This window comes from Schistocerca americana, chromosome 1, assembly GCF_021461395.2.
Source record: "Schistocerca americana isolate TAMUIC-IGC-003095 chromosome 1, iqSchAmer2.1, whole genome shotgun sequence".
NCBI lineage: Eukaryota > Metazoa > Arthropoda > Insecta > Orthoptera > Acrididae > Schistocerca > Schistocerca americana.
Window position 1 is genome coordinate 194132625 of NC_060119.1, and position 26676 is coordinate 194159300.

Here is a 26676-nt window from a genome sequence, read left to right on the forward strand (position 1 = left end):
ATGAAATGTTTGTGAAATACTATTATCTGTTTACATTATTTTCTAGAATATTTCCTTACATTGATTATTTTATTGAAGTTTCCTACGTACTTGCATTTGAATCAGCTAGGTGAGTACTAAGTAATGAACAATTAATTGTTGTTTTTAATCTTTCAAATGAATTTTATTCATTCAGTCTGTACTTCAGTAGAAAGTACAAAAAAAGCAAAAAAATTTTATTGAAACAGTTGTGATCTATTTCTTTTTATTATTGTTTATTTATTTCAAAATAAGATAGTAGCATGATGGACTTTAACTATGAAATAGTATGTTTATATATCTTGAAAAATCACTATTGAAAAGATTATTCTCAGATTAAAAGGAGTGTTGTTTCTGCTGTGATCCAAATCAATAAAAATGTATCACAAACTACAGCTCTGAAACACTTTCAAGTAGTAAAAATCAAATATGGTATTAGTCTCTTCATATTACCAATTTGGCCCATTTCCTGGTATCTTACAAAATACATTTAAAAGTACATTTATGGATTTTATTCAGCCTTGTTCAACAGTCTACTTTAAAATTTGCTCATCTCTCATTCAATGTTTCTTCAGTGTTGTGAGTAGCAATCTATCATAATCATATTGTTGTTATTCCATCCTGTATTTTCCACTACTACTTGCCAGGTAGTTAACAGAACTTTTCAATCTCTGAGTCCAAATATTCAGAAAACTCCTAGAAGAGTACCTAATGACATATATTTTATTTTTGTTTCTTTGGGATACCCAATATCTTGCCTTATGCTAGAAAAAAGTTCGTTCAGTATTTTCCCAGCAGAGTACGTAACTCCATTCAGAACCCTAAAAAAGGAATGAAATTCTGCATGAAAATTTTTTTGATCTTGTATTGTGACAATTCAAACAAAACTAATTTTTGTAAATATGGTTCTCAGGTGAGACGTTGGATGAAAATTTCCACAACATTTCATCAGCACAACCAACCAGTATCTTTAGGTGTGGTGAACATGCTGTTGAATCTGTGATAGAAACCTCTTATTTATACCACTGTGAGATGAAACTGCACAAGCACCAACATGTCAATTTCACAGATACCCTCGGTAGTGAGAGAGATAGCTATACTACCTGTCAAACAATGAACCAGCAGCTTTGGCGCATGTGCTGAGGCCGTCAACCACACCGTGCAGTGTTGTTGGCTGCCCCAGCACCCTATGTTGGGAGATGCCTGCCAATATACATGACCACACTGGCCTTGTTATTGTTGCTGTTGTTGTTGCTGCTGCTGCTGCTGCTGCTGCTGCTGCTGCTGCTGCTGCATCTGGAGGGCACTCAACATTGCGGTCATCAGTGGCCGTATGCTGTGTGTGAGGCAAATGGGGCTATAAAACGCGAAATGAGGTCTAAAATACAACATAAGACCACATACACTCCCCTGTATTTTTTTTTTTTTTTTTTTTTTTTTTTACATAAATACACATGACTCTCTAAATGGTACACTGGAACAAGCGAGTCAAGGTAGACCATTACAAACAATGATATTAGATCTGGACAGTCACTAAGAGGCAAGTCCAGAAAAGAAGATTGATGGATCATAAAAATAGTAACTGGATGAGCCAATCATAATCTAACATATTAAAAGCGTCAACTTAAGAGCCTAGGCAGAAGTGAAGACAAAGAGGCAAAAATCATAAAACATGTGCCACATTCTGTTCATTATCATGTAGAGTGGAGGGCAGGTCTGTTGGTAAACCAGCTTGAACCCTCTTGTCATTATACAAAACAGAGTCGGTTAAAATGTGGCAAAGCATAATCAGCACATCACATGAATCACAAACAGGCGGTTGTTCATGTCTGAGATGGAAGCCATGGGTCAGGGGGCTGTGCATTAAACATACTTCATCAATTCAAACTGGCTATGCGTTAAACAGACTTCATGAATTCTAACTGGCTGGAAGTAGGTGTGCCATGGCTTCACAGTCTCTTTTACAGACATTTTTCCCACTACATCCAGCCACTCTTCCTCCCAAAGATGCACGACAGACTTTTGCAGCAATGACAATGCAGCAAGCAGAGGGATAGGGCAGTCAATGACATGAAGGGTACCACACTGGTGTGTGCCAATTTTCGCAATGTTGTCACCTGAATACCTGTGTCACTACCATACCATCATTCATTGTGTTCCTGTTGTTCAACAGTTGCTCTTTGCAGTCGATGTGATTTTAACATGACCAGTACTGCATCCCATGCTGCGGTAAGTTGGTATTCTGTGCCCGTTTAGCAGATTATCCAAGCTGTGAATCTCCACTGCTTCTTTAATAGTGCTGTACCAATATGAAGACAATGATGTGAGTGTTTGGATGTTCTGTATTCTACATTGTGTCCTGTACTGAGACAATGCTTGCCCACTGCAGATTTCTGTGACTGGTCTAGACATATGTGTTGTTGATGTTCTATGAGTCTGTCCAACATATGGCAGATTTGTCCAACATATGATGTCCTGCAAGGTACAGGGAAAGTTATAGAATCCAGATGTCCTGAAACTAAGGTCATCTTTCACTGAGCCTAAAAGAGTCTGAGTTTCGTTGGTGGATGAAAGATGCATTAGACTTTATGTTCCTCTGGTAATCTTCATATTTTGGAAATTGTAGTCATTTGTTTGTCTGTACATGTTCATCATATCTCCTGATTTTCCTCCATTTTGATAATTTCTTCATGGTGCATCACATTTTTGTCTGACATTGAAGAAAAACATGACGAATGATTAAAAGGTAAGGAGCATTCTCTTATGACTGTTGATCAGTCACTTGCAAACCTTGAATACACGGTGGAATTGTAAAAGATGTTCATGTCTTGGGGAGAGGGTATGGGGCACTGAAACCAGGATAAAAGTGGGAGAGTTGGAATATAAACTGAACATCAAAATTAAACAAGCATTATAATCAAATAGAGATTGATTGTTGGGACAAGTATAAAAAAGAATTTCATGAACAATTCCAAAACAATTTAAAAAGACACTGCATTATTATAGCAGATGATGTTGACTCCTCTGGAATGTTTGCTTCTAATGATAAACTCTGTGTTTTTGAGTTAACAAAGGGTTTAGCAGTTACAGTGAATGAAAGAATAATTGCAATTTGTGAAAATACAGCTATTTTTCAGTACTGAGAATGTCAAGTAACAGATGTCAAATGTCCAATATATTTATTAAAAGTTGTTTTGGAGCTACATTATTCCATTATTGAGTGCTACAAAACAAGCAAACAAAGCAATAACACACAATACTACAAGTGCTGAGAGCCATGTCATATTATCATGTAATAGAAAATACCATAAACTGGTTCAACTATGAGTTCTTGGAGAAACGTTGTATTTTGTATCAACTAAACGAAATAATTTTTTAGTCTTGTTTCACCAATATTATTATTACTGCACAACCAACGTTCTGGGCTGTAAGCCCATTTCATGCACTAGAAAAAAACATCAAGTCATACAATGTAATACGAAAGTTTGCCTAACAAGGCTAAAAAACTTTGTTTAGGTAATAAAATGTACTTAAAGTTTCTATGGCGTTAGGCGCTTTCGAAAGTAAAAAAACCAGCAGTAAATATTCATTAATGAACATAAAACTCTTCCTTGACCATCTTGTGGTGGAGCATAATGTTCTCATAAAGCTGAGGTATCAACTAAAGGCAGCTGCATTCTTCTACCAATTTATTAATTTATCTATCTTTATTCATCCAAGGATCATAGCACAATGAAAATCAGTAGGTCGAAGTATACAACACAGTGCATACATAACATGCTTTATGAGAATGGGAATAGAACAGGTGGTTAGCCTTGACCTCGATTAGGGAATGTCCCACCACTTACCTTGGCAGGAAAACCACAAGAAATCCAAATCGTTATGGCAGGAAAGAGCAAGTACCATCCTTCCAAATATGGGGTCGACAGAAGCGTCCGATCCCACGCGTCGGCTTTGACCCGTGACGTAAGGGTGTTGTGTGTGACGTCATGACGGCGCGGAGTTTGGTTTCAGTGTGGCTGTCTCCAGTTCTGTTTTATCTTATTTTATTTACTTTTCTGATCAGTTCGTTCTATCTCGTGAGATTTTTTTAAATTTAAAAACACTTATTACTTATTTTAATTATCTGTTTCCTCCAGGTGGTGGTGGTGGTGGTTAGTGTTTAACGTCCCGTCGACAACGAGGTCATTAGAGACGGAGCGCAAGCCCGGGTTAGTGAAGGATTGGGAAGGAAATCGGCCGTGCCCTTTCAAAGGAACCATCCCGGCATGTGCCTGAAACGATTTAGGGAAATCACGGAAAACCTAAATCAGGATGGCTGGAGACGGGATTGAACCGTCGTCCTCCCGAATTGTTTCCTCCAATTTCTGTTTTAGTTTATTATATTTATCTTTCTGATCTGTTCGTTCTATCCCGTGAGATTTTTTTTAAAAGACAAAAAACACTAATCAGCTACTGAAGCATCTTTATTTTCTATGGGTTGCAGGGGTTACGACCCCTGGGGAGGTGGGTGGGTATTCATGCATGGCTGTCTTCACTTACACGTTGTAGCTACGCAAGGCGTCTAAATTTGTTTATATTTCGTTTGCCCTCCAACCAAAACACCCCATTTCCCGCGCTTGTCCCGTTAGTGTCATTAGGCTTCTTGTGGAAAGTGGGTGTTTTTGTTTCCGCCATATTTGTGACGTCATGGGTCAAAGCAGACGGGCGGGATCGGACGTTTCCGGATTTCCCAAATATGAAATCAGTGTCTTAACAACTGCACTGCCTCAGCTTGTAAGTTCCTGTTATATAAGATTCCTTGATTTACACAAAATTTGTTTAGTGTAATGTGCAATATAAAACATAGTATAATTCTTTTTTGTCTATGCTACAGCTTCTTCTTAGACTTAAAAAATTTTTGGTATTATGTTTTTCTGTCCACACTATCCATCTAATACTCAAAAAACAGTACTAGCAATTTATTCTTTTTCTTGTATGCATCTGTATTAATCAGTAGCATTCTAATACGATGTCAGAATGTAGTATTTTCAACAAACCGTTAATGCGGGCACATAAATTACAGCCATTTCGAAAACTTGAATGGTTATAAGAAATATTGATGTTTATGTCTTTTAATATGAATGCTTAGGCAAGTACATGTTCATTTTTTATTCTTTACGGCACACAGAGTAGAGACACCATTGATTAACATTTCATGCACCTGTACACGTTCCTAGAGGTGGGCGAGAGCCACTTTGTAGAGCGGCATGCTCGGAACGTCAACGTTTAGGACAATCTTGACGGTAATGCCCGGTAGCGTTACAAAACGAACACGTTTGTGGCTGGCCGCTACATGTTACAAATGCAGGTGGCCATTTACCAAAATAAACGATGGAATGTGCTGTCTAACCACCATTCTGACGCTGCGCACACCATTTTCGACTTGAAAAATATAAGCCGACGACCACTTTTCTGTAACTACGGACAGGACAGCACCGTAGGGTAACAAATGGCGGGATATCGTCTCAATTCGAACCTCGAATGGCAAATTAAAAACACAAGCATTACGTAGGCCATAGCCAGCATGAGAGATAGTAACAGTACTAATCTCACAGTCAACCACCACCATTACCATTAACAAGAGTATCTCACATTTCAGGGGTTTTCGGTTTGAAAAACACTGATATCAAGAAAGCATCAAATGGAACACCAAGAACGTCATTAGTTGTGAGAAACAGTTCAGCTACGAGCAAACGGCGAATTTTGTACGCTGACGGTTTTTCAACGGAACGATCGAATTCGCACAGGACATTATTCTGCCGCTCTCCACTATTATCGAATTTCATTGTACTCACAAAGAAGAAACAGCTAACAGCCACGAAGCACAAGAAGCAGGCGCAGCGTAGAACACGCCGCTGGCAACGAAGCGCTCATAAAAACCTCCCGACACGCCGTAGCGAGTGTGCGATGTGCACGAGCCCACGCGCCCGAAGAGACTGGTGCCTTAAACCAGCGCCCTAGACCGCTCGGTCACGCTACCTACGGGGCACGGCCGTCACAGGAGCTGTGTTCTACCCCACAAGAAAACACCGCAATTGCACAAAAAACGAGAAAACATTGGCAGCTGTGGGACTCGAACGCACGCCTCCGAAGAGACTGGTGCCTTAAACCAGCGCCTTAAACCGCTCGGCCACGCTACCTGCGACTGTGTTCTTCGCTTTTGTAGAGACAGTGCACGACACAGCTTCCTGTTCTGCTGCGACTGCCCTATTCGAATAGAGATTAACTACACAGGCGGCTGCCCGCGCTCTGGTGCGGCGGCATTGCGTGTTGATAATGAATTGGTAGTGCCACCTGCAGCCTGCGGAACATGAGTGAAAAATGAAGAGGGCACCGTGATTTCAAACAGTGGGTCACTACCGTCATTGCAGCGACAGCAAGGCAAAACTTTAAAAAGTGCCATTGCGGTGTTTTCTCGTGGGGTAAAACACAGCTTCTGTGACGGCCGTGCCCCGTAGGTAGCGTGGCCGAGCGGTCTAGGGCGCTGGTTTGAGGCACCAGTCTCTTCGGAGTCGTGGGCCCGAACACATCGCGCGCTCGCTCCGGCGTGTCGGGCGGTGTTTACGCGTGCTTCGCGGTCGGCGGCGGTTCATCGCGGTGCTTGTTTCTTCGCTGCTGTAGTCAGCTGAACTGTAAGTTAAGATGGATTCTGAAGACCGAGAAAATAATATCCAATGCGAATTTGACAGAAACGTAACCCGACCGTCTGCTTTCGAAATTCATTCGTGGATGGAAAATGATTTGAAAATTCCTGAAAGCGAAGTGCTAGGCTTGCAATTAGACGCGTTCCTGAACTCTTTGTTTGTAAAATTGAAATGTCCGGAATTGTGCGATGCCCTCGTAAGTGAAAACGGTGGTGTACGAAAATTCAAACACTCTGATGGGACCATTAGTAATGTTACTCTGTCGAATGCTGGATTTGGTATCCGAAATGTTCGAGTATTCAATCTTCCGTTTGAAACCAGCCTTATGCCTTATGGTACAGTTTTGTCGGTTACGAAAGAAAAGTGGTCATCCGCTTATATCTATCAAGTTGAGAACCGTATTCGTAGTGTCAAGATTATTGTACGAAGCACGTTCCCTCGTTTTTGGTTATGGCCGGCCACCGGGCTTTTATTTCGTACAGTGGTCAGCCGCAAACCTGCTCCTATTGTAACGCCACAGACCATTTTCGGCAAAATTGTCCTAGGCGTAGGCGCCCTGTGCAGCTACCGCCCCGTGAGCAAGACGGCGACGCGTCGTACGCGGCCGTTTACCCACGTTCCACGGAAACGGAAACGCCGTTAGTTGATGCGGTCGCGATGGATATTGATGCCACTGCAACCGGTAGTGATTCTGTTCAAGACATGCCTGTAACTCCTGAGTCAGTTCCCACAGCTGCTGTATTGATTCCGCCGCAGGCTGTGCATGACGTTCCGCAGCGGACAGAATCAGAACCCGATCCGGTGGCTATCCCCCCTGTTGCTGTTGTGCATTCGTCATCTAATTCGGTACTTAAAGGTGTTCCGGACGGGGCTCCTGCCTCACAGGAACCAACGCCAAGGCGTGAAAGTATTTCGGAGAGGCGTGGCAAAACTGAACGCTTCGGCAGTGCCAGTAGTTCACGGATTTTGGAAAAACGGTCCTTTGCTCGCGGAGAACTCAGCCCGTCTCCGGAATGGAAGCAGGTTCCCCGTCCGAAGTCGAAACAAAAGCAAAATCTGTGCAAAAGCCGGCGCACAAGCCCTTGCCCCGCCCCGTAGTCGAATCTCGGCAGTCGGTTGCGACAGGACGTCGTTAACAACGTCCTGTGGCGAGCAGTCAGCCAGCGCCTACGACAAGTGTCGGAAGACAGGCGGGAAGGGGGTAAAGGAAATGTTGCACCACTCTGATGTGAATCTAGCAATGGACACTACGACTACTCAGGAAACGAACCCGGCCCACCTCTCGGTCAAACGTAAGGCTGAAGACCCCCCCCCCCCCCCCCCCCCCCGCGGCGCACGCGCCCCCCTTCGCAGGATTCCGAGTCTCCATCTCCTACACAAGAACCGCCTACTTCGGATGCACCATCTGCACGTTGTGATTGGGCAGACGATATGGAGGAGGAGGGTGGGTCCACTCCTGCCGTCTATTTTGTTTTTTTTTTTTTTCCCTGTAGTCTATGGTATCACGCCCTCCATCTGTCGTAGCTACTATTAATCTTCATAAATTGGAGTCACCGGTGAAGTTTGCATGTTTTGTGGGTTTTTTAAATTACACTGCTGCTGAAGTAGTGTTTTTGCAGGAGGTTGTGATAGATCTACTACACTCGATTCCGGGCTATCACGTTCTCTTGAACTTTGATATCGAGTGTAATTGTGGTACTGCTATTTTAATTCGTGTTGATCTTGACTATAGTAATGTTACTACCATTCCTAACGGTCGTGGTGTGGCTTGCACGATCAACAACTTACGATATATTAACGTGTACGCCCCTTCTGGAGCCGACGGGCAGCAGCTTCGCCGGGTTTTTTATAGTAGTGACATTTGTCACCTTTTACGGGGCCCCCACCTGCCTGTAGTCATGGCCGGCGATTTCAGCTGCGTGCTGGAAGATAGAGATCAGGAGCCACGGCCGTATAAGTGCCTAGAATTACAGACGCTCGTCACGGAGATGAATTTAATTCACTCTTGGTGTTATTTACACCCGCGGGACGTGGGATTTACTTTCTTTTACCCCACGGGTACGAATCGGCTTGACAGAATTTGTTTCTCGTGATAAGCAGGACTGTCTCACGGAGTCCTCTGTTCACCCCGTGATTTTTTCCGATCATTGCGCGTATGTCTGCCGCTTTCATTCTCTCTTGGCGATTAAACCCCGCGCTAGTCGATTATGGAAGTTTAATGTGCGACATCTCTCACACCCACATTTTGCGCCGGTTATCGTGCGTGTGTGGCAGATGGTGCTGAAATATCGCGGTCTATATGCCTCCACTTTGTCATGGTGGGTAGAATCTGTTAAGCCGGCATTACGCAATGCCATCCTGGAGTTCAGTCAGGATGTTGCTCACTGGGAGCGTTCTACATTGCAATTTTATGAAACCTGTTTAAATGATGCCATCCACCTGCACACCAATAATCCCGCTCTTCGGATGGCGACAATTCGGCGTATAGAACACCGTCTTCTGGATTTGAAAAGGGAATCGTTGCGCGGATCTGTCGTACGGAGCCGAGCCCCCGGGGCTCTTGCTGATGAAGCGCCTTCCGTGTTTCATCAGCTGCGCGAACGCCGGCGCGCAAAGCGACGTTACGTCACAGAGCTGGAATCAGCTGACGGCGCGCGGCTTCATAGCCAGGCGGCCATTCTTGCAGAGGCCCACCGTCACTTCGTCGAAGTTTTCAGTGAGAAATACACGGATGCTGCCGCGATTTCCGAGCTGCTCCACGACGTTCCATACGTCTTATCCGTAGCGGATCGCCGTCGCCTCACAGAAAAATTTACCGTGGAGGAATTGCGTAATGTCTTAAAACTCTGTTCCCAGAATAAATCCCCGGGTGCTGATAGGCTGCCACCGGAATTTTAAATGCATTTTTGGCACTTGTTTGGCTCGGCCCTGACTGATGTTTTTAATGAAATTTTAAATGGCGTGGATGTCCCTGCGTCCTTCCTGGGAGGTATTGTGCTCTTGGCTCCAAAGGTTCCAGTCACCAGGAAACTGTGCCATCTTAGACCGATCACCCTTCTTAATGGTGATTACAAACTCTTTACCAAATGTGTCTCCTCTCGCTTGAAGCTGGTCATGAAAAAACTGATTAGTCCCTTTCAATACTGTGCAGTGCCGAAACGCACTACCTATAGTGCTGTTTCGACATACCGAGATGCCATTGCCTATGCTTCGACGAATAGGATTCCTTTTGGCATTTTATCCATCGATTTCGCAATGGCATTTGACAGAGTTAGCCACCTCTATCTCCGGCGAGTGCTACGGAAATTTGGTTTCGGTGTAAAGTATATAACTATGATTTTTAACCTTTTCAAACATTCCACCTCACGGATTAGCATCAATGGATTTTTGTCGGAACCTGTACCACTCCGCTGTTCTGTTAAACAAGGGTGCCCTCTGTCAATGGCGCTTTACGCAATTTCCTTAGATCCTTTGTTGCGTAAATTGCACAGTGCTTGCAGAGGAATCCGTATTGGGGACGAGAAGCACGTTTGTCGTGCTTATGCCGATGACCTTGGCCTCTTGGTGTCCTCGGCCACCGACTTCGATAAAATACGCGCGGTTCTTACCCAGTATGAACGTGCATCCGGTGCGAGCATCAATACCCGTAAGACGGTCTTTCTGCCCATTTATGCGGCGTCACGGGGCTTCAAACATCCATGCTTTACAGTGAAACGGGAACACACAATTTTGGGTTTTCGTTTTCAAGCCAATCTCCTGCGGACTGGGTCCTACAACTGGCGTGTTGTCTTAAATGGCATACGAGCTATGGCTAGCCTGTCCGCTATTCGCACCCTCGCATTAACACAGCGGGTGCTTTTAATAAATGTTTTTTTGCTCAGCAAAACCTGGTACCTCGCTCAGTTATTTCAGGTACCCAAGAATTTAGGCAGAGCCATAACACAGGCAGTCTATTGGCTATTATGGAGGGGACATATTTTCAAGGTGTCTTACGGCACATGTACTTTGCCGCGCGAACAGGGAGGACTCGGCCTAATTCATTTTGCAACGAAAGCCACTGCGTTGCTCATTCATCGGACGAGCGTCACCATTAAACAGGATCCGTCCAGCCCAACAGCTGTTCTGTTCGATATTCATCGTCCTCTGAAGCGGCCCCTCTCGATCCGACTGCAATACCGTTTGGAGCTGCGTTATGTTCGGGAGTACTTCATTCAGAAAAGTTATCTCGCCGCCGACGTACTCGACCATCGCACACGGACTGTGAAACGTGTCTACCAGGGACTAAGAGGACGGCCAGTCGGTAATAAGATGGAGGCGCGCTACCCGCGATCTGCGTGGAGGACGGCGTGGGCTCACGTTCACGCTCCCTTCCTGCCAGCGGACGTCAGCAGCTTTTGGTACCAAGTGGTTAACAGAATTCTCCCCACCAACGAAAGCTGCGCCGCATCCGCTTATCTCCATCGAGCTTGTGTGAAGACTGTCGCCAAGACGACACAGAACATCGTTTCGTGTGCCTGCGGTCACGGTCGACTTGGAACATTGCCGCCAGAATGCTCGCGCTTATCAACCGGACCAGCGCTGCCGCTTTTTCTGCGGACACGGCTTTGATCCCCGACTTCAACCCATATCCGCATACGAAGCGTGCCGCCACTGCATGGTTCGTGACTCTCACTGTGTTCGCCCTCCTGCAATTGCGACTTACGGACGACTATGCCTATCTGGTTTATTTGTCCACGCAACATGACCTCACTAAAACCAGGAAAGACTATCACAAAATCTTTGCCAATTTTCTGCAAATTGCACTCGCATTTGCCCACGACAAACTGTTGTAACATAAACATCACTGCTGCAACCTTTTTCCTTCTGTGTTTTGAATTGTCTCCGGGTACGAAAACATGGTTAATGCAAATTGAACGCTACAGGAAGAGTGAGTATTGAACAAATACGATGATTCCGCTTGTGCAGGACTGCAACGTGGAAACTACGACGAATGTTTCACAAAGTTTTATCCGGTGTTCGTGTGTGATTGTGTTTCGCTGCCTTTAAGTGATTTCTTTATGTTTTTATTCCTTATTTTCACCGTCTGGTACCTACGACATCGGCGTCCAATCACGGATGCGTTGCGCACGACTCTGCCACCGAGATTGATTGGTTTTCAAGAAACTTTATTTTTAACACGTCGGAGAGACTTGTGTTTTCCTTCTCCTTATCCGACAGACAGTTCGTGAAGGTCGAGAGAATACTCATTCCTTTGACATGTGCGTCGATCCTTTTAGTTTTCTCAATGTTTCCATTAATTATTTTACTGGCCGCCACGAAGCATTTTTGAACATATCATGGAACGCGTGAAGGGTGTTCCTTCCCTGCGAAAGAGGAGTACTCAGGCAGCATTTGATTTTTTATTCTTTTTTTTCAAATTTTATTCTTTATTTTATTGAGTCTAGGTGCACAGCGCCTGATTCGCTGTAATTATTTCATTTTTTATTTTGTGGAGTGTAGGCGCAAAGCGACTGATTCGCTGTCATTATAGGCACGCACTTTCACTTCAAGAAGATTTTAGTTCTCCTTCGATGTTTCGCTAGCGGTGAACATACACAAGAAATTTTCCACGCAGGCATTCAGTGTCTCCGATTCCATCACTTCAACTTGAAGATCAACGTCTTCCACAGGACGTCGACGCTCAAGGAACCTGTACCGAGGAGTTTCCGCTTTTCAGACTGAATGGACAGTGCAAAAATTCGTCTTTTATGTTTGGAAGAAGCAACGTTTTATTTTAAAGCTAAAGAAGCTCGCCAAAGAAGGCGTAACTGGAGAGAGCAAGGCCGGGCTATAAAGGGAGTTGGGAGGTTCTATTCAAAAAAAAGAAAGCTGCCAATGTTTTCTGTCTCGAAAGCCGGAGCACTGACTACCCGCGACGAAAACAGCGCAGCAAGCCGTGAGCGACTCTTTCTTAAATTGTCGTAGCAGCACAGTTAATCGGCCCGCATCTCGTGGTCGTGCGGTAGCGTTCTCGCTTCCCACGCCCGGGTTCCCGGGTTCGATTCCCGGCGGGGTCAGGGATTTTCTCTGCCTCGTAATGGCTGGGTGTTGTGTGCTGTCCTTAGGTTAGTTGGGTTTAAGTAGTTCTAAGTTCTAGGGGACTGATGACCATACAACAGGAAGCTGTGTCGTGCACTGTTTCTACAAAAGCGAAGAACACTGACGCAGGTAGCGTTGCCGAACGGTCTAAGGCGCTGGTTTAAGGCACCAGTCTCTTTGGAGGCGTGGGCCCGAACACATCGCGCGCTCACTGCGGCGTGTCGGCGGCGCGTGCATCGCGGCGCTGTTTTGATTTGTTCATTCAGTGAGTACAATGGATCTCGATAACTGTGAGAATCGTCAGAATAACATTCAGTGCGCGTTTGATAGATACGTGCGTAGGTCTACTGCTTTAGAAATTCACGAATGGGTTGAAAACGACCTTCAATTGCCGACAAGTCTTGTCCTTGGCGTTCAACTTGACGCGTTCCTGAATTCGTTATTTCTGAAACTGTCTTCTTCCGATATGCGTGAAACATTAGTAAATGTGAATGGTGGTGTACGTAAAATTAAGCACATTGACGGTACTATCAGTGATTTTGTGTTGTCGAGTGCGGGTTATGGTATACGTACTGTTCGCGTATTTAACCTGCCGTTTGAAGTGCGAAATAAAACTATTTCTCGTAGTTTACTTCCGTACGGGACAGTGCTTTCTGTCGTAAAGGAGAAATGGTTGGCAGCATATTATTATGATGTTGAAAATGGTGTTCGCAGTGTCCGCATGATTGTCCGACAACATATACCGTCCTTCGTTTTTGTTGCTGGCCATCGGGCCTTTATGACTTATAGCGGCCAACCGGCGACCTGTTTTTTTTTTTTTGTAACGGTACCAGACATTTTCGACAGGACTGTCCGAAACGTAGTCGTCCAGTGCAATTACCACGGACAGACGGTTAGGACGAGGTGGCGTGGGCGGCGGTCGCGCTTGGCGCCTCCCCCGCACGTGCGAGTCGTGTATCTGACCCTGAGATTGCGACCGATCCTGTTGCTATGGACGTTACACCTTCCGTTCCTGTTGCTGATGCCTTCCCGGCGTTGCCTGTGATTTGTCTGCCCGCCACTGTGTTGGCCCCGTTGCCTGCTCCCACAGCTGTCGATAGAATTGAGCCACCGATAGTGTCTGAACCCGCACCGGCAGCTGTAACGCTGTCCGTGTCGGAACACGTTCCAGAGGCTGCTCCCTATGTTTGTGCCTGAGAATGTGTCCGCCGTTGCCACCGTTGTTGTCGACCGTGAGGAGCGTAATGACGCCCCCGCAGGACCGAAACCGCGTCGGGAACGGCCGATTGAGAGAGCTGACAACGCTCCACGCTTTCGGAGCGCTAGTATTTCGGGTGTTTCTTCTCGTAAGGGGCGAACGCCGTCCCCGGTGGTGACTTGCGTCCCACCCTACAAGTCCACCTCAAAACAGAAAAAATTGCAACGGGCCTCGCAGCGCGCGGCTGTTGACTCGCGGCAGGTGTCGGCTGCCGATCGCCGTCGGCAGCGGCCTGCCGCTTACAGTCAGCCTGAGCCGACCGTGAGTTCCGCGGAGTCTAAGAGGGACGAGAAAGTTCGTCAGCTCAAGGTTTTACTCACTCAAACGGACCCTGTCGTGACAAGCGGTACGGCGATGGACGTTCCTCCGAGCGTGTCGCCTGCACAAGTGGCCGGCAAACGCAAATCGGACGACTGACATTGCCGTCGCATCCGGCCGCACTCGCAGGATTCTGGATCTGATCCTCCCGCCGGCGCTGGACCTGCCACGGCGGCTCCGTCGGGTGCCGCTCTTGCTATGGACACGGAGGTGGTTCAGCCCCCGTGTTTTCTAGTGCAAAGTGTGACTGGGCGGCGGACGTGGAGGTGGATGAAGGGACTGGCAGCGGTACGTAAAGTGCCTTTGCTCATCGCTTGGCAGCGTGAATGCATCCCTCGTTGTCTACGTCTAAAATTGCTTTTTGTGACGTTTCCTCGTCTGTGGTGTGTGAAACCGGTCTGTTGCACGTTTTAATCGATGCTCTCACACGCACGTGTAGTTCAGGCAGCGCCACTGCACCCATCGTTGTGTCCTTTTATTTGTTCTGTATTGTAACTGTGTCTGGTACTTTTACATGTGTCTGGTGTCCGCCGCTCGTCGGAGGCACATTTTAGTCGTTCTTGCCGCTAACTTGGATCGTTACGGAAGCGCGAGTGCTTTCCCAGTTGTGCACATTTCTTTAATGTTTATTTTAACTGTGTATGTGGTCTGACACGCGTTGCTTGTGTGTTTTCCCCGTTACACTCAACACCGTGCGCTGTCTTAAAGGCGCATGTGCCGCTCTTGTTGTGCACAATTTATTTTCCTGCGTCTGATGTGATATCCGTTGCGGACACATTTTCATTGTGAATGCCGTCGATCTGTATAGTCTCAGCGGCGCGTGTGTATGCATCCTTGTGCGGAATTATTTATTGGTCCTTGAATGTGTATGGCGTATGTTTTACATCGGCGGAACATTTAGTCGTTGGTGCCAACAACATGTATGCTGTTTGTGGCGCCGATGCCTGCACCGTTGTGAAAGCTTCTTTAGTTCTTATTTCTTATTATTATTATTTATTGTTTTAGATTGTGTATGGTGCGTGCCACCCGTCGGAGGCAAAGCCTCACCGTTCATGCCGACGACCTTCGTGGACTAGTATTGGCGGCGCACATGCAATTTTATTCTGTCCGTTTCTTTTACTCTTTTACCTACGTCTCTTGTCTACACCTGTTGGGGGATGGCTTTTACCGTTGTTGTCGACTGCATGCGTCGTTTGACGGCGCACATGACCTTTCGTTGTGCCACTTTGCGACCTGTAACTTTTATTTGTGTACGGCGTCGGCGGTTTGTTTTTCACCGCTCCTGTCGATCGACTGCGTCGTCCTAGCTGTGCCGGGGCACCTCTATTTGACTGTGCTTGCTTGTTGGTGTGTTCCCTGTGGCTGGTGTCTGATTGCCTGCGGTGGATCATTTTCGCCGTTCATGTTCACATGTTGCTTTGCTTTGGCGGCGCCGTTGTGACCTTTATTGTGGACCCTTGTTTCGTGTGTATTCCGTGTATACTATCTGCCACCTGTCCGTATGCCATTTTCGTCGATCTTGTCCACGACACGCGTTATCTTCGCAGCGCTACTGCTTCGCTTCGTGTGAACACTGCATTTGTTGTTCCTTGCGTTGTGTATGGTTCCTGACACGCGTCGCTGGCATATTCTTACCGTTAATGTTAACAAAATGCGTGGTCCGCATAAGGTCTCTGCCTTAAAAACTCTTCTATGTGAAACCCGTTGCCATGTCGCCTTTTTGCAAGAAGTGACACGTGAGGCTTTGAGGCTTCTAACCGATTTGAGTGACTACGTTATTATGCGTAACGTGGTGTCTGCTGCTGTCACCGGCACTGCTATTTTAGTATCCCACGGGCTTACTGTCACGAATATTGTCTACCTACTAGCCGCGTTATTGCGTCCACTATTGAAGGAGTCGTGTTTGTTGATGTTCACGCTCCTTCCGGCAGCGACTATGCGGCCCGGCGGCTCTTTTATGGTCAGGAGCTGTGTGAGGTTTTGCACCGGAATTTCTCTCATTTAATCTTAGGCGGTGATTTTAATGCGGTCACTGATGATCGCGACCAGGAGCCGCGCCCCAACAAGTCTTCTTCACATTTTCAAACAATTTCAGGCCAAACTTTTGACCGATCTGCGGCGGAAGGGTAGAGGGCCGGTTACTCGGAGCCAGCCTGTGGGTGCCGTGGACGGGGAGCCGCTCTATATATCATCTCAACAGAGAGCGGAAGATGCACGAACGATTGGCCTTTAATGCGTGGGTCACTCGGGATGGAACAAAGACTTCCGACAGGGTGACGATTGAGACGGAAATCCACGCACATTTTGAGTCTTTTTTTCAAGATGTTGATGTCGATCCCGCTGCGCTGCGTCGTATTTTACAGGGGGTTCCTAATGTTTTAAGCCGCACAGACCGTGCCCATCTTAATGAGGCTTTCACGCCCGACGACTTGCACGAAGCTGTCAAGCGCAGTCCTAGGGGGAAATCTCCCGGAATGGACGGCATTCCCGCTGAATTTTATTTGCAGTTTTTTAACCTTTTACGCGATACTTTAACTGCTATCGCCAATGAAGTTCTTAATGGCACTCCTCTACCACCGTAATTTGCAGTGGGATGCATAACGCGCAATCCGAAATCAAAAGCGACGCCGAATATACACACTGTTAGACCAATCACTCTGTTGAACGCGGATTATAAGATCATGGCGAGGTGCGTCGCGCACAGACTGCGGCAAGTCATGCCGCGCGTTCTCTGTGAACATCAGACGTGTGCTGTGCGTGACAGGAATATTTTTGATGCCGTTCTGGCCTATAGAGACTGTATCGGCTTTGTACGCGGCAACAGGATTCGGTCGGCAGCGATTATGTTGGTCGATTTCCAGAATGCATTTGACAGGGTTGGCCATGCCTATTTACGGCGTGTGATGGTTGCCATGGGGTTTGGCCGTAAGTTTACCCACATGGTTCAAGTTTTTTTGCGCAATGCCACGTCGAGTGTCATCGTCAATGGGTCCCTCAGTCCACCTATTCGTCTGACTCGCTCGGTCAGACAGGGTTGTCCATTGTCAATGACACTTTACGCTTTGGCGCTCGACCCGCTGCTGCGGTCTATCTGCCAGGAGTGTCCGGGGATCCAACTTGGGGAAGATCGTCTTACTTGCCGGACTTATGCCGACGATCTTGGGGTGTTCTTGGGTCGGCCGGCAGATGTAGATAACCTGTACTCTGTTCTCTGGCAATTTGAGAAGGCGACGGGGGCCATTGTGAATGTTCACAAGACCGTATTGCTCCACCTTACTCCTCGGATGAGCCATGTGCGACGAAATTGGTTCAGTGTTGTGCAGCAGCACAAAGTCCTGGGTGTCATTTTGTCTGATAATCCTCAGCGCATGGAGGCTCTGAATTGGCGTCCCACATTACACAAAATTAGGGCGGTTGTTAAAATTCATGTGGCCGCCATTTGGCGCTTTATGATAAGGTGCAGCTTATCAATACTACCATCTTAGCTAGAGCGTGGTATTTAGCACAAGTTCTCCTGGTACCAAAGCAGCTAGACCGCGCAATTAAACAGGCCGTCTACTGGCTCCTTTGGAAAGGGGACATTTTCAAAGTGTCCTTAGCCACCTGCACCTTAAATCCACCCGATGGGGGGGACTGTCTGGTGGATTTCTCTGCCAAATGCGCAGCGCTCCTCCTCAAACAGACTACGGCCGTGTTAGAGAAGGGCACCAGCAGTGCCTCGGTCATGTTGTTCAATCAATATCGCCCATCTTCCGTAGTTGCCCCGGTCTCTGTCAGCCACATACCCTTTTCGCTGAATTACGTGCGGCGTTTCTATTTTCACAACAGCTTTCTTGCGTATGGTGGCTCCAGCGGAGGCCGTGTCGGCGACATTCTCCGTGCTCTGCCGGGATCACCGGCCAGGAACAAGTGGGAGTACCGCATGCCACGCACTGACTGGCGAACAGTTTGGAGAAACATCGCCACACCCGTCCTTCCTGCACATGTTAGAGCGACGTGGTATAAAGTCGTCAATGGTACGATTCCTACAAATGCTAAACTGCACTCTGTTCATCTGAGTCCGTCCCTCGCCTGCGAAGAGTGTCATGACGAGGATACTATTGAACATCGCTTCGTGTGCCGTCGGTTCCGTGCTGTGTGGGACACTGCTCGGGATATGGTGCGTCTCGTCAACAGGGTGTCTACAGCGCAGGTTACAGTGGCAGCTGCAATCGTACCCGAGTGTAAGGCATTTCCGGCCACCAAGCGCAACGCCACTATCTGGTTAATCGGCCATACGATTTATTCTCTATTTTTCCTCAAACTGACGGATCGTCTTGATTTTCTCACATACTTATGGGCTGAACATGGCAAGTACCGTGTTCGAAAAGACTATGCTATGACATTTGCAAATTTTTTGCATGTCGCCTTGGCGCATGCTTTTGCTCATTTACCGATGTCGACTTCATTAATTTTCCACTTTCCTGCTTAAAACTATGACGTATAGTGAGAGAATTCATCTTGCGATGAATGTACAGTCTTAGACATAAAAACTGACCGCCCGCCGGCCGCCACAGAGACTAAGTCCGAGTCGTTCACTTAAGTGGCCAATAAAACTGACTGCCGCTGAAAACTCTAAGTCCGGCCATCTGCACAATCTGGTAACACTGTAATATGCGGAAGTGTTACGAGGAAGTGTTGTCTACTTGCGAGTTTATATGGCTGGAGTGAGCCCGTGGTCTTGCGGTAATCGTTGTGCATTCTAAACTTAGTCACATGTTCGCGTCCAACTTTTTTTTTTTAACCACATTTCGGTCTAAAGTTATGAGTCGATTGAACATCGAAGACAATTCGCTTAACATTCTACCCACCCGCAATAACAACTATTCCAGCTCGTGGCTACGTTGCGATCAGAACAGCTTACGCTCGAGCGTTTCCTCGCGCTGCAGCGGCTACCGGCCACCGGCCAGACGCCACCCGCCGCCTGAAATCCGGCGCCGCCCATGTGAAGGCGGCGCCACGCTGTCAGTGTATCAATGCCATTTTCGCATTTGAAGTTCTAGTTATCATCTTGCAGCTAAGCATTGGATTTTGCATACTTGAAAATCATGAACTGCAGTTAAGCATTGTAAAATTGTGTCGCAAGTGGAAAAAGGTGTAACATCTGCAACACAACGTTTACTTTTGGTATAACAGAGGGGTGAATGTAGAGGAGGCAGCTAGAAAGATTTGAACTGTGCGTGGAGCGAGTGCTTTTGGGAAAAATACGCCAGAAAAAGATATTCTTGTTTCAACAAAGATCGTTCTGGCATGAATGATTTTCCACATTAAGGAAATCTCGACTACTGATATATGCGACATTTGCATTCAACAGGCAAAGTTCAGAAGTCTGGTGTGGGAGTATTGCATGCTCTAATTCGAAACAACAAAAATCAACGGAGTGACTATTATTGAACGTCATCAGGTCGCTCATTGAGCATTCCTTTGCAGTACTGTTACTGGTGACGTGTTATGATGCCTTTATCGTTTTCTTCCTAAGAAGAAATGAAAGGCTGAGCCCCACCAAAAGACGTAGACTAGAGCAAAGAGTAGTGTGAACATAATATTTTACATTTGATAGCTCCATAAGTGTTTTGGACTACGAATTCTGTCCCAAGGGGTGTGTGCAACACAGCTGGAATTTGTCAACAACTGAGACACCTTTCGGTCGCAGTGTAAGAAAGTCGAGCAACAAAACTACATCACCTGTGCTACTGCATGATAACTCACTCTGTTGATCTGAGAAACAAAACTATCCAGGAGATTGATAGGAAAGTCGTCTCTCAGGCACTTTTATTGATAGGGAAGTCCTCTCTCAAGCACTTGTCCCTCTCGTCATATATTCGTAAAATATTACCTTTAGCGGTCTTGATCGTTCAGCCGTCAATGCAATTCATTTCTAGACGAAAATACTCTTAAAACTACTATGGTTTAATGACATCGTTAAAAGAAGTAGGTTCCTACGGGCGTAGAATTTGTAAACAGCTGTTGCATTGTCAGATTGTTGTAGATATCGGGAAAGAAAATTCAGCTGCTGATTAAGTTCTCTTTGATGATTACTGTTGCGTTTAGTAAAATAATGGAAAATGCAAATAAAATATTCACTTTACTAAGAGAAATTAAATTCAGCTTACCACAGAAACATCACGACGGCAGTCTATCTTAATAAAGCAATAAGTTCCAAAATGGTTCAAAGGTCTCTGAGCACTATGGGACGTAACTTCTGAGGTCATCAGTCCCCTAGAACTTAGAACTAGTTAAACCTAACTAACCTAAAGACATCACACACATCCATACCCGAGGCAGGATTCGAACCTGCAACCGTAGAGGTCACGTGGTTTTAGACTGTAGAGAAGCATTAAGTGTCTGTAAGACGATTGATCGTATTTTAACACGAATTAGTAGGATATTACCGACTTTTGACTTCGAAAAGATCTGTATTTACTTCATTTCCTGTATCATTCGCAAGTATTATGAAAATGTGGCATTTCGTAGATAAAATTATGTATTCACAACAACAAAAAATATGTCGGCAGAAAACAAAAGTGGCATTATGAAATTGGCAGTACCGTAAGATTTTCGCTCTTACAGTAAGGGTTACTGAAAGCACCAAGACGAATTTTGCTCGAGCGCTGTCTTACGATTCCCTTATTGAGTTTGTATCTGCCTGCTTGTAGCTCTACTACAAAAGAATAAAAAATCTGGCTTTCAGCGAGTCTAGAAAGGCGAACGATAGCAGCTTGCACCTGGTAGCCAAACATGTTACCTGAGAAATGGTATTTTCCTATAGTGGGAAGACATCCTTTTGTGGTTGAATTGTTGGCAAATATCAGTCAGACGTGTGCCGTTGGTCTAAGCGTTTCGATGTGATGAATTTCTACCAATGATTTTTCAACAGGTTTTTTCCGTCCCAAATAGAGAGTTGAAGTCTCCCTTTAGTATTTTCCCGTAATCTTGGTGAATTTTGCTCATAGTATTTTCGAGTGTGTTCCAGGATTTTTCGACATTTTTGGTGTTTTTCTTATTTTCGATGTTGGTGGGGACATGTGCATTGATGAGTGTTTATTTTTTACTGGGGCTCTGATGAGCAGTCATAAGTCGATTGTTGACGGGTGTGATTTCTTTGACAGAACTGATGATAGATCTGTGTTCGAGAAAAGCCGTGGCCAAGATTGGTACTCCTTTCGCGACCTTTTGTTGCATTTTGCTCTTGAAGATGCAATGGTTTCCGTAATGAGAGGTTTCATTGTCAGTTAGTCGTGATTCTTGAAGAGCAATGATGAGAATTTTTTGTCGGTCGATTTATTATGTGAGATTTAGTTTTCGTATTTGGATCAAGGTATAGATGTTTTGTTATAAAAAAAAAAAAAAAAACTCTTATGTGTGTGAAATCTTACGGGACTCAACTGCTAAGGTCATCAGTCCCTAAGCTTACACACTACTTAACCTAAATTATCCTAAGGACACACACACACACACACACACACACACACACACACACACACACACACACACATGCCCGATGGAGGACTCGAACGTCCGCCGGGACCAGCCGAACAGTCCATGACAGCTGCGCCTCAGACCGCTCGGCTAATCCCGCGCGGCGTGTAGTTTTCAAATGCATGTTTTCTGCTTGTAGGGAAATTTACAAGAGATCTTCAATATTCTCTGCCGTGCTAACCTGGCCTCCCATGAATCCGAAATTGCAAATGCCGCCTGTCGACAGTTTGCACAGTTCATGTTTGCTTGTGTTTCATTGGTTTGGCTTGGATGATTCCAGGTCCGGACAGGACCAGAGGGTGTTGAAGCCTTTGGAAGCAAATATTTTCAGCCGAGCTCATTGACCTAACAGACGGTGACCAGAGTAGCGGTGGTTTTCACTCAGACGTGCGCCGATTTTGAGTTCAACGGATTGAGTAGTCGTTGAGGATTGTGTTGGTATTTGGTTCACCCCAAGTATTTGATTTCCTCGGTGCCACCCATATGGGGGAGGGTTTCCCCTATCAGCCCCACGGGATTATTATTGTTATTATTATTATTATTATTTTATTATTGTCATTATGTCATCAGAAAATCCGATATGGTGCATCTTCCCACCACTGAAATAGATGTGCATTGTTCGACTCAGTATTTCCATCACATAAATTGGGTTATAATTACGTTACATTGCTGCTAGTAGACATATTTCTCACTTTTTCTTGGGCAGTTGCTACCTGTTACTCCATCATAGGAATTTATGTGCACAACATTGTTGCAATACAGACGTTCAAATTATACGATTTCTGTAATTTCATTTCGATACAAGATCGTTCTAATCGGATTCAGCCAGTCAGGCTTAATGTGGATATCCGAATACGACTCCCATCATTTGATAGACTGGGTAAACCACATTCTTAATCGGACGGTTGAATCTAGATCACTTATTTATGACAGGGCCTGAATTCTTAAACACTGTGGAAAATAATAATACAATGTGCTTATTACTAATATGTTATTTAAATATAAATATATGAACGAACGAGATAAGTTTATTTACAGGAGCAGAGCCCCATCCATCACAGCAGAGCAGTGCGAGATTGGTTTCAGGGCCAAGAGAGGATAAAGCTGTTGCCGTTTGTTCCACGATCACCGTACATCAACCAGATAGAGAATATGTGGGCAGAGGTAACAAGGTCATTGCCATGTGGACCTACAAATGCAAGCGACCTTTGGACGAATATAGAAAACGTATGGTGGGAAGTAAACCATCACGCTACACTGTCGACGACTTAATGAAATCAATGCCCCTACGCCTTCGAGAAATCTTACGTAACGATCGTGGGTGGGTTGGTTACTAAAAGTATACTCTTCCACAAAACCCATGTGGACAATTATCTGATATAAATATTGCATCAAATATGACTGTAAAGTATTTTAATGTGATGGGAAGTTACAAACTGAATTTTTACCCAACCCACGACCTGCATATTACGTTACGTTAAGTAAGATGTATTAACTCCATAGTATCGTTAGCAGAGACAGTGCGCTCTTGTTGTCGAGGCTCGCGACAAGTGCAGCGATTAGCAGTGTCCAATGCCGCCGTGATTTGTTTATGTTGGCTGACCGTGGACACTGCAGCAGACGCTTCCCCATAAACAGAAAGAAATCACCTTGGCTCTGACTGCAGTGAGCGGATATCACTGCCTGCGTGTTCTTATAGTAACCAACGCGAGACTCTACTCACAGGTACCATGGAGCAGTTGCAACGGGTATCATGTCATTAGTCATCAGAATATTAACCAGTGACGAAATGTCCACTCTATTTGAATCCCAAGAAAATAGGAACCTTCTCACAAAGGAATGTGAGGTGATATCAAAATCTATCCAACATACAAAAACTAATTGCAGGGCTTTCATGTATGCAGTAGCAGCACACAAGGAAATATTACGTCTTGGACGCGTATATTTCATTTCCTCTTCTCATAGTAACGCCCTTGTTTAACTATGAAGTGAGAAAAAAAACACGAAAAACTAAAGTTCCTGAGAAGCATATCACTCATTTCCTCTTCTCATATCATAACTTTTGTTTTAAAATGACGTAAAAAATAAACAATTTAAGGTTGTGAAGCATAATGTGACACCTTAGTAAGTCTATGTATGACACCAGATTCGTATCTTAGGCGCAATCGGAAACGCCAAAAGCAGGGAGCTGTCCATTCTTTTGTCCAACAGTCTGTCTCGTTTCATGAATTACTCCCGCTAGGAGATTCTTATTTAAGGACTTGTGAGCATCAAGTTCTTCAGCAGAACAAGCCTTATGTTATTGTGCTAATGACGGTATGGAAAAAATGCAACAGAGACGATTTCCCCCTAAAGTTGTATGGATATTTGCAAATGTCTGTATTCAGCAATGACTGCCAGCTGCCACAACACTTCACAGAATCCATGCGACAGGCAACACAACTGTGCGTGCACTTCATACTAGAAAAGCTCGGCCACCTCGGCCGGCATACTTGTATACTGACCATTCGTTATTTGACTAAATATTAACTACAATCTGATTCGCATATATATGACATGGCTTAGCGCCGGCACAAAGCAGTGACTAAGTGTTGGATGCCGCTGAAGTCCCGTTTCACTGATGGCAAGACAAATGTCCGCAAATCACCTCTATTGCCTCAAAAAACAATTGCATCTTAAATAACGAATGAACCACGTCCACACTGTCACAGCGCGTTGAACACTGCACTATTTTTTTTTTTTTTTTTTTTTTTTTTTTTTTAAGTTTGGGAAGACTTCAGCACCAGGTAGACGGAGGCAAAGAGGGCAGAGGTCGAAGATCCGAGGCCTGGCCTCAATGGCTCCCCCATACGTGTCACTGAGCAGCTGCATTATTCCCATGTATTCCATGTTTGCACCCATATATACCTTTAAATTATGGAAAAAAATTGAAGTAGTAATTAAGGTAAAATAAATTACAGATTGCCGCCTCCAATGGCGTGCGTTCCTTATAGAACATATAACAGTGAAAAGGGTGACGGAAAAATACATAACAAACATTCATTCAGAAATATATTCACAATTTGAGTTGTTATGCTCTTAACCACAATCCGAGTTGGAGCTCTCTTCAGTTACAGCTAACCAGTGCGCATCTATTGCACTATTGTAAGAACGGAGATGCAATATTTTGGATTTAAATTTTTGTAAATTCGTTGTCAGAACTTATGAGACCAAGCTGCTTAGGTCATCGGTCCCTAAGCTTACACACTACTTAATCTATCTTAAACTAACTTACGCTGTGGACCACACACACACACACACACACACACACACACACACACACACACACACACACACACACCTGCGGGTTCGGGGGTAAGAATAGGCCCGTGGTATTCCTGCCTGTCGTAAGAGGCGACTAAAAGGAGTCTCAAATGTTTTGGCCTTAATGTGATGGTCCCCCTTGGGGTTTGACCTCCATTTTTCAAAATTCTACAGAAGTACGAGCCTTTTGGGGAAGGACACCTTACATGGTGTACCACTGGTCCTAAGTGCACTAAGACCTTGGCACTCAGCATTGCACCGGCGTTGTCACCATACCCATTATTCCTCAAATTGGGCCTAAACGCCTGATGGGGTTGTCCAAGTTACGCCCATAGTGCATCTCCATCTGCACCAGCGATCATGATGGACTTACCATGGCACCAGAAATCCAGCACGGTAGCCAGCCCGTTGTGGTGGGGTCGTCATGTACCCTCTAGGTTGTAGCCCCCTGACAACACAGGGATCGTACTGCCGATACCTGAGCTGCACCCTCCCCACGTTGGCCAAGGAGTAGATGCCCGTCTCCTTGGGGCATCAGGACTCCCGGCAATGGTCATCCTGCCAGGTGGCCCTTGCTGCGGCTGGGTGGCGCCCGTGGGGAGAGCCCCTGGTCGGAGTGGGTGGTATCGGGGCGGACGTTTCGCACATAAAACGTCAACACGTATCAGGTCGCTCTGCGGCCGAGTCTTCCAAAAGAAAAGGTACCGTTTCTAGTTCTGGTTCTCCTGCCCTTTCCCCCTTGGCCACTCCATGGGAGGAGGGACAGGCCCGCCGGCTTGGGGCGAAGTACTTCCTCCGCTATTTGGTCTGTTCTCGAACAGATGGGGGGACGTTCGCCACCTCCAAGCCCATGTTCTTTGTTCAGCACATTGAGGACGTCTTCGGGGAAATCGAGGCTCTCAGCAAGATGCGATCAGGGTCCGTTCTTATCAAGACCACCTCTGCCACACAATCGGCGGCACTCCAGGCGTGCGACCGCCTAGGGGACATCCCAGTCTCCATTGTCCCACATCTGGCACTAAATAGGACGCAGGGGGTTATTTTTCATCGTGACCTCCAGCTACAATCTGAGGAGGAGCTCAGGGCCAACTTGGAGCGCCGCGGCGTGCATTTCGTCCGGCGAGTCCAGCGCGGCCCCAAAGACCGTCGCATCGACACCGGGGCCTTTATCCTCGCCTTCGAGGGGGATGTTCTCCCAGAGAAGGTAAAGGTGATGTGCTACCGGTGCGACGTGCGGCCTTACGTCCCGCCTCCTATGCGCTGTTTTAGGTGTTTGCGCTTTGGGCACATGTCGTCCCGGTGTGAGGCTGAGCCCCTTTGTGGCGACTGTGGACGTCCTCTTCGTGAGGAACATACTTGCACCCCACCACCTCGGTGCCCTAATTGTCCTGGCGTCCACTCGCCTAGGTCCCCAGACTGCCCCGCCTATCAGAAGGAGAAAAAGATACAAGAAATCAAAACTTTGGATCGGCTCTCTTATTCTGAGGCCAGGAAGAA

At 45.9% G+C, this 26676-nt stretch overlaps 1 protein-coding gene across 1 annotated transcript; it reads right to left on the reverse strand.

Annotated features, from left to right (window-relative positions):
• Window positions 1–1251: 1251 nt before the first annotated feature.
• LOC124616752 (putative mediator of RNA polymerase II transcription subunit 12) lies at window positions 1252–17651 on the reverse strand. Its single transcript, XM_047145163.1, has 3 exons — window positions 17418–17651; window positions 14361–14554; window positions 1252–1375 (listed from the first exon to the last, which is right to left on the reverse strand). Exons 1-3 carry the CDS (start codon window positions 17649–17651, stop codon window positions 1252–1254), a joined length of 552 nt encoding a protein of 183 aa, XP_047001119.1.
• Between the last annotated feature and the right edge of the window lie 9025 nt (window positions 17652–26676).

Coding starts and splice junctions, on each gene's coding strand:
- LOC124616752 (XM_047145163.1), bottom strand. CDS start 17,651: ATGGCTCATCCGAGGAGTAAGGTGGAGCAATACGGTCTTGTGAACATT. Junction 14,555..17,417: donor AGCGGGTCGAGCGCCAAAGC/GTAAAGTGTCAT, acceptor CCGTGTCCATAG/CAAGAGCGGCACCCGACGGA. Junction 1,376..14,360: donor TCACGACAGGGTCCGTTTGA/GTGAGTAAAACC, acceptor CGCGTTTTATAG/CCCCATTTGCCTCACACACA.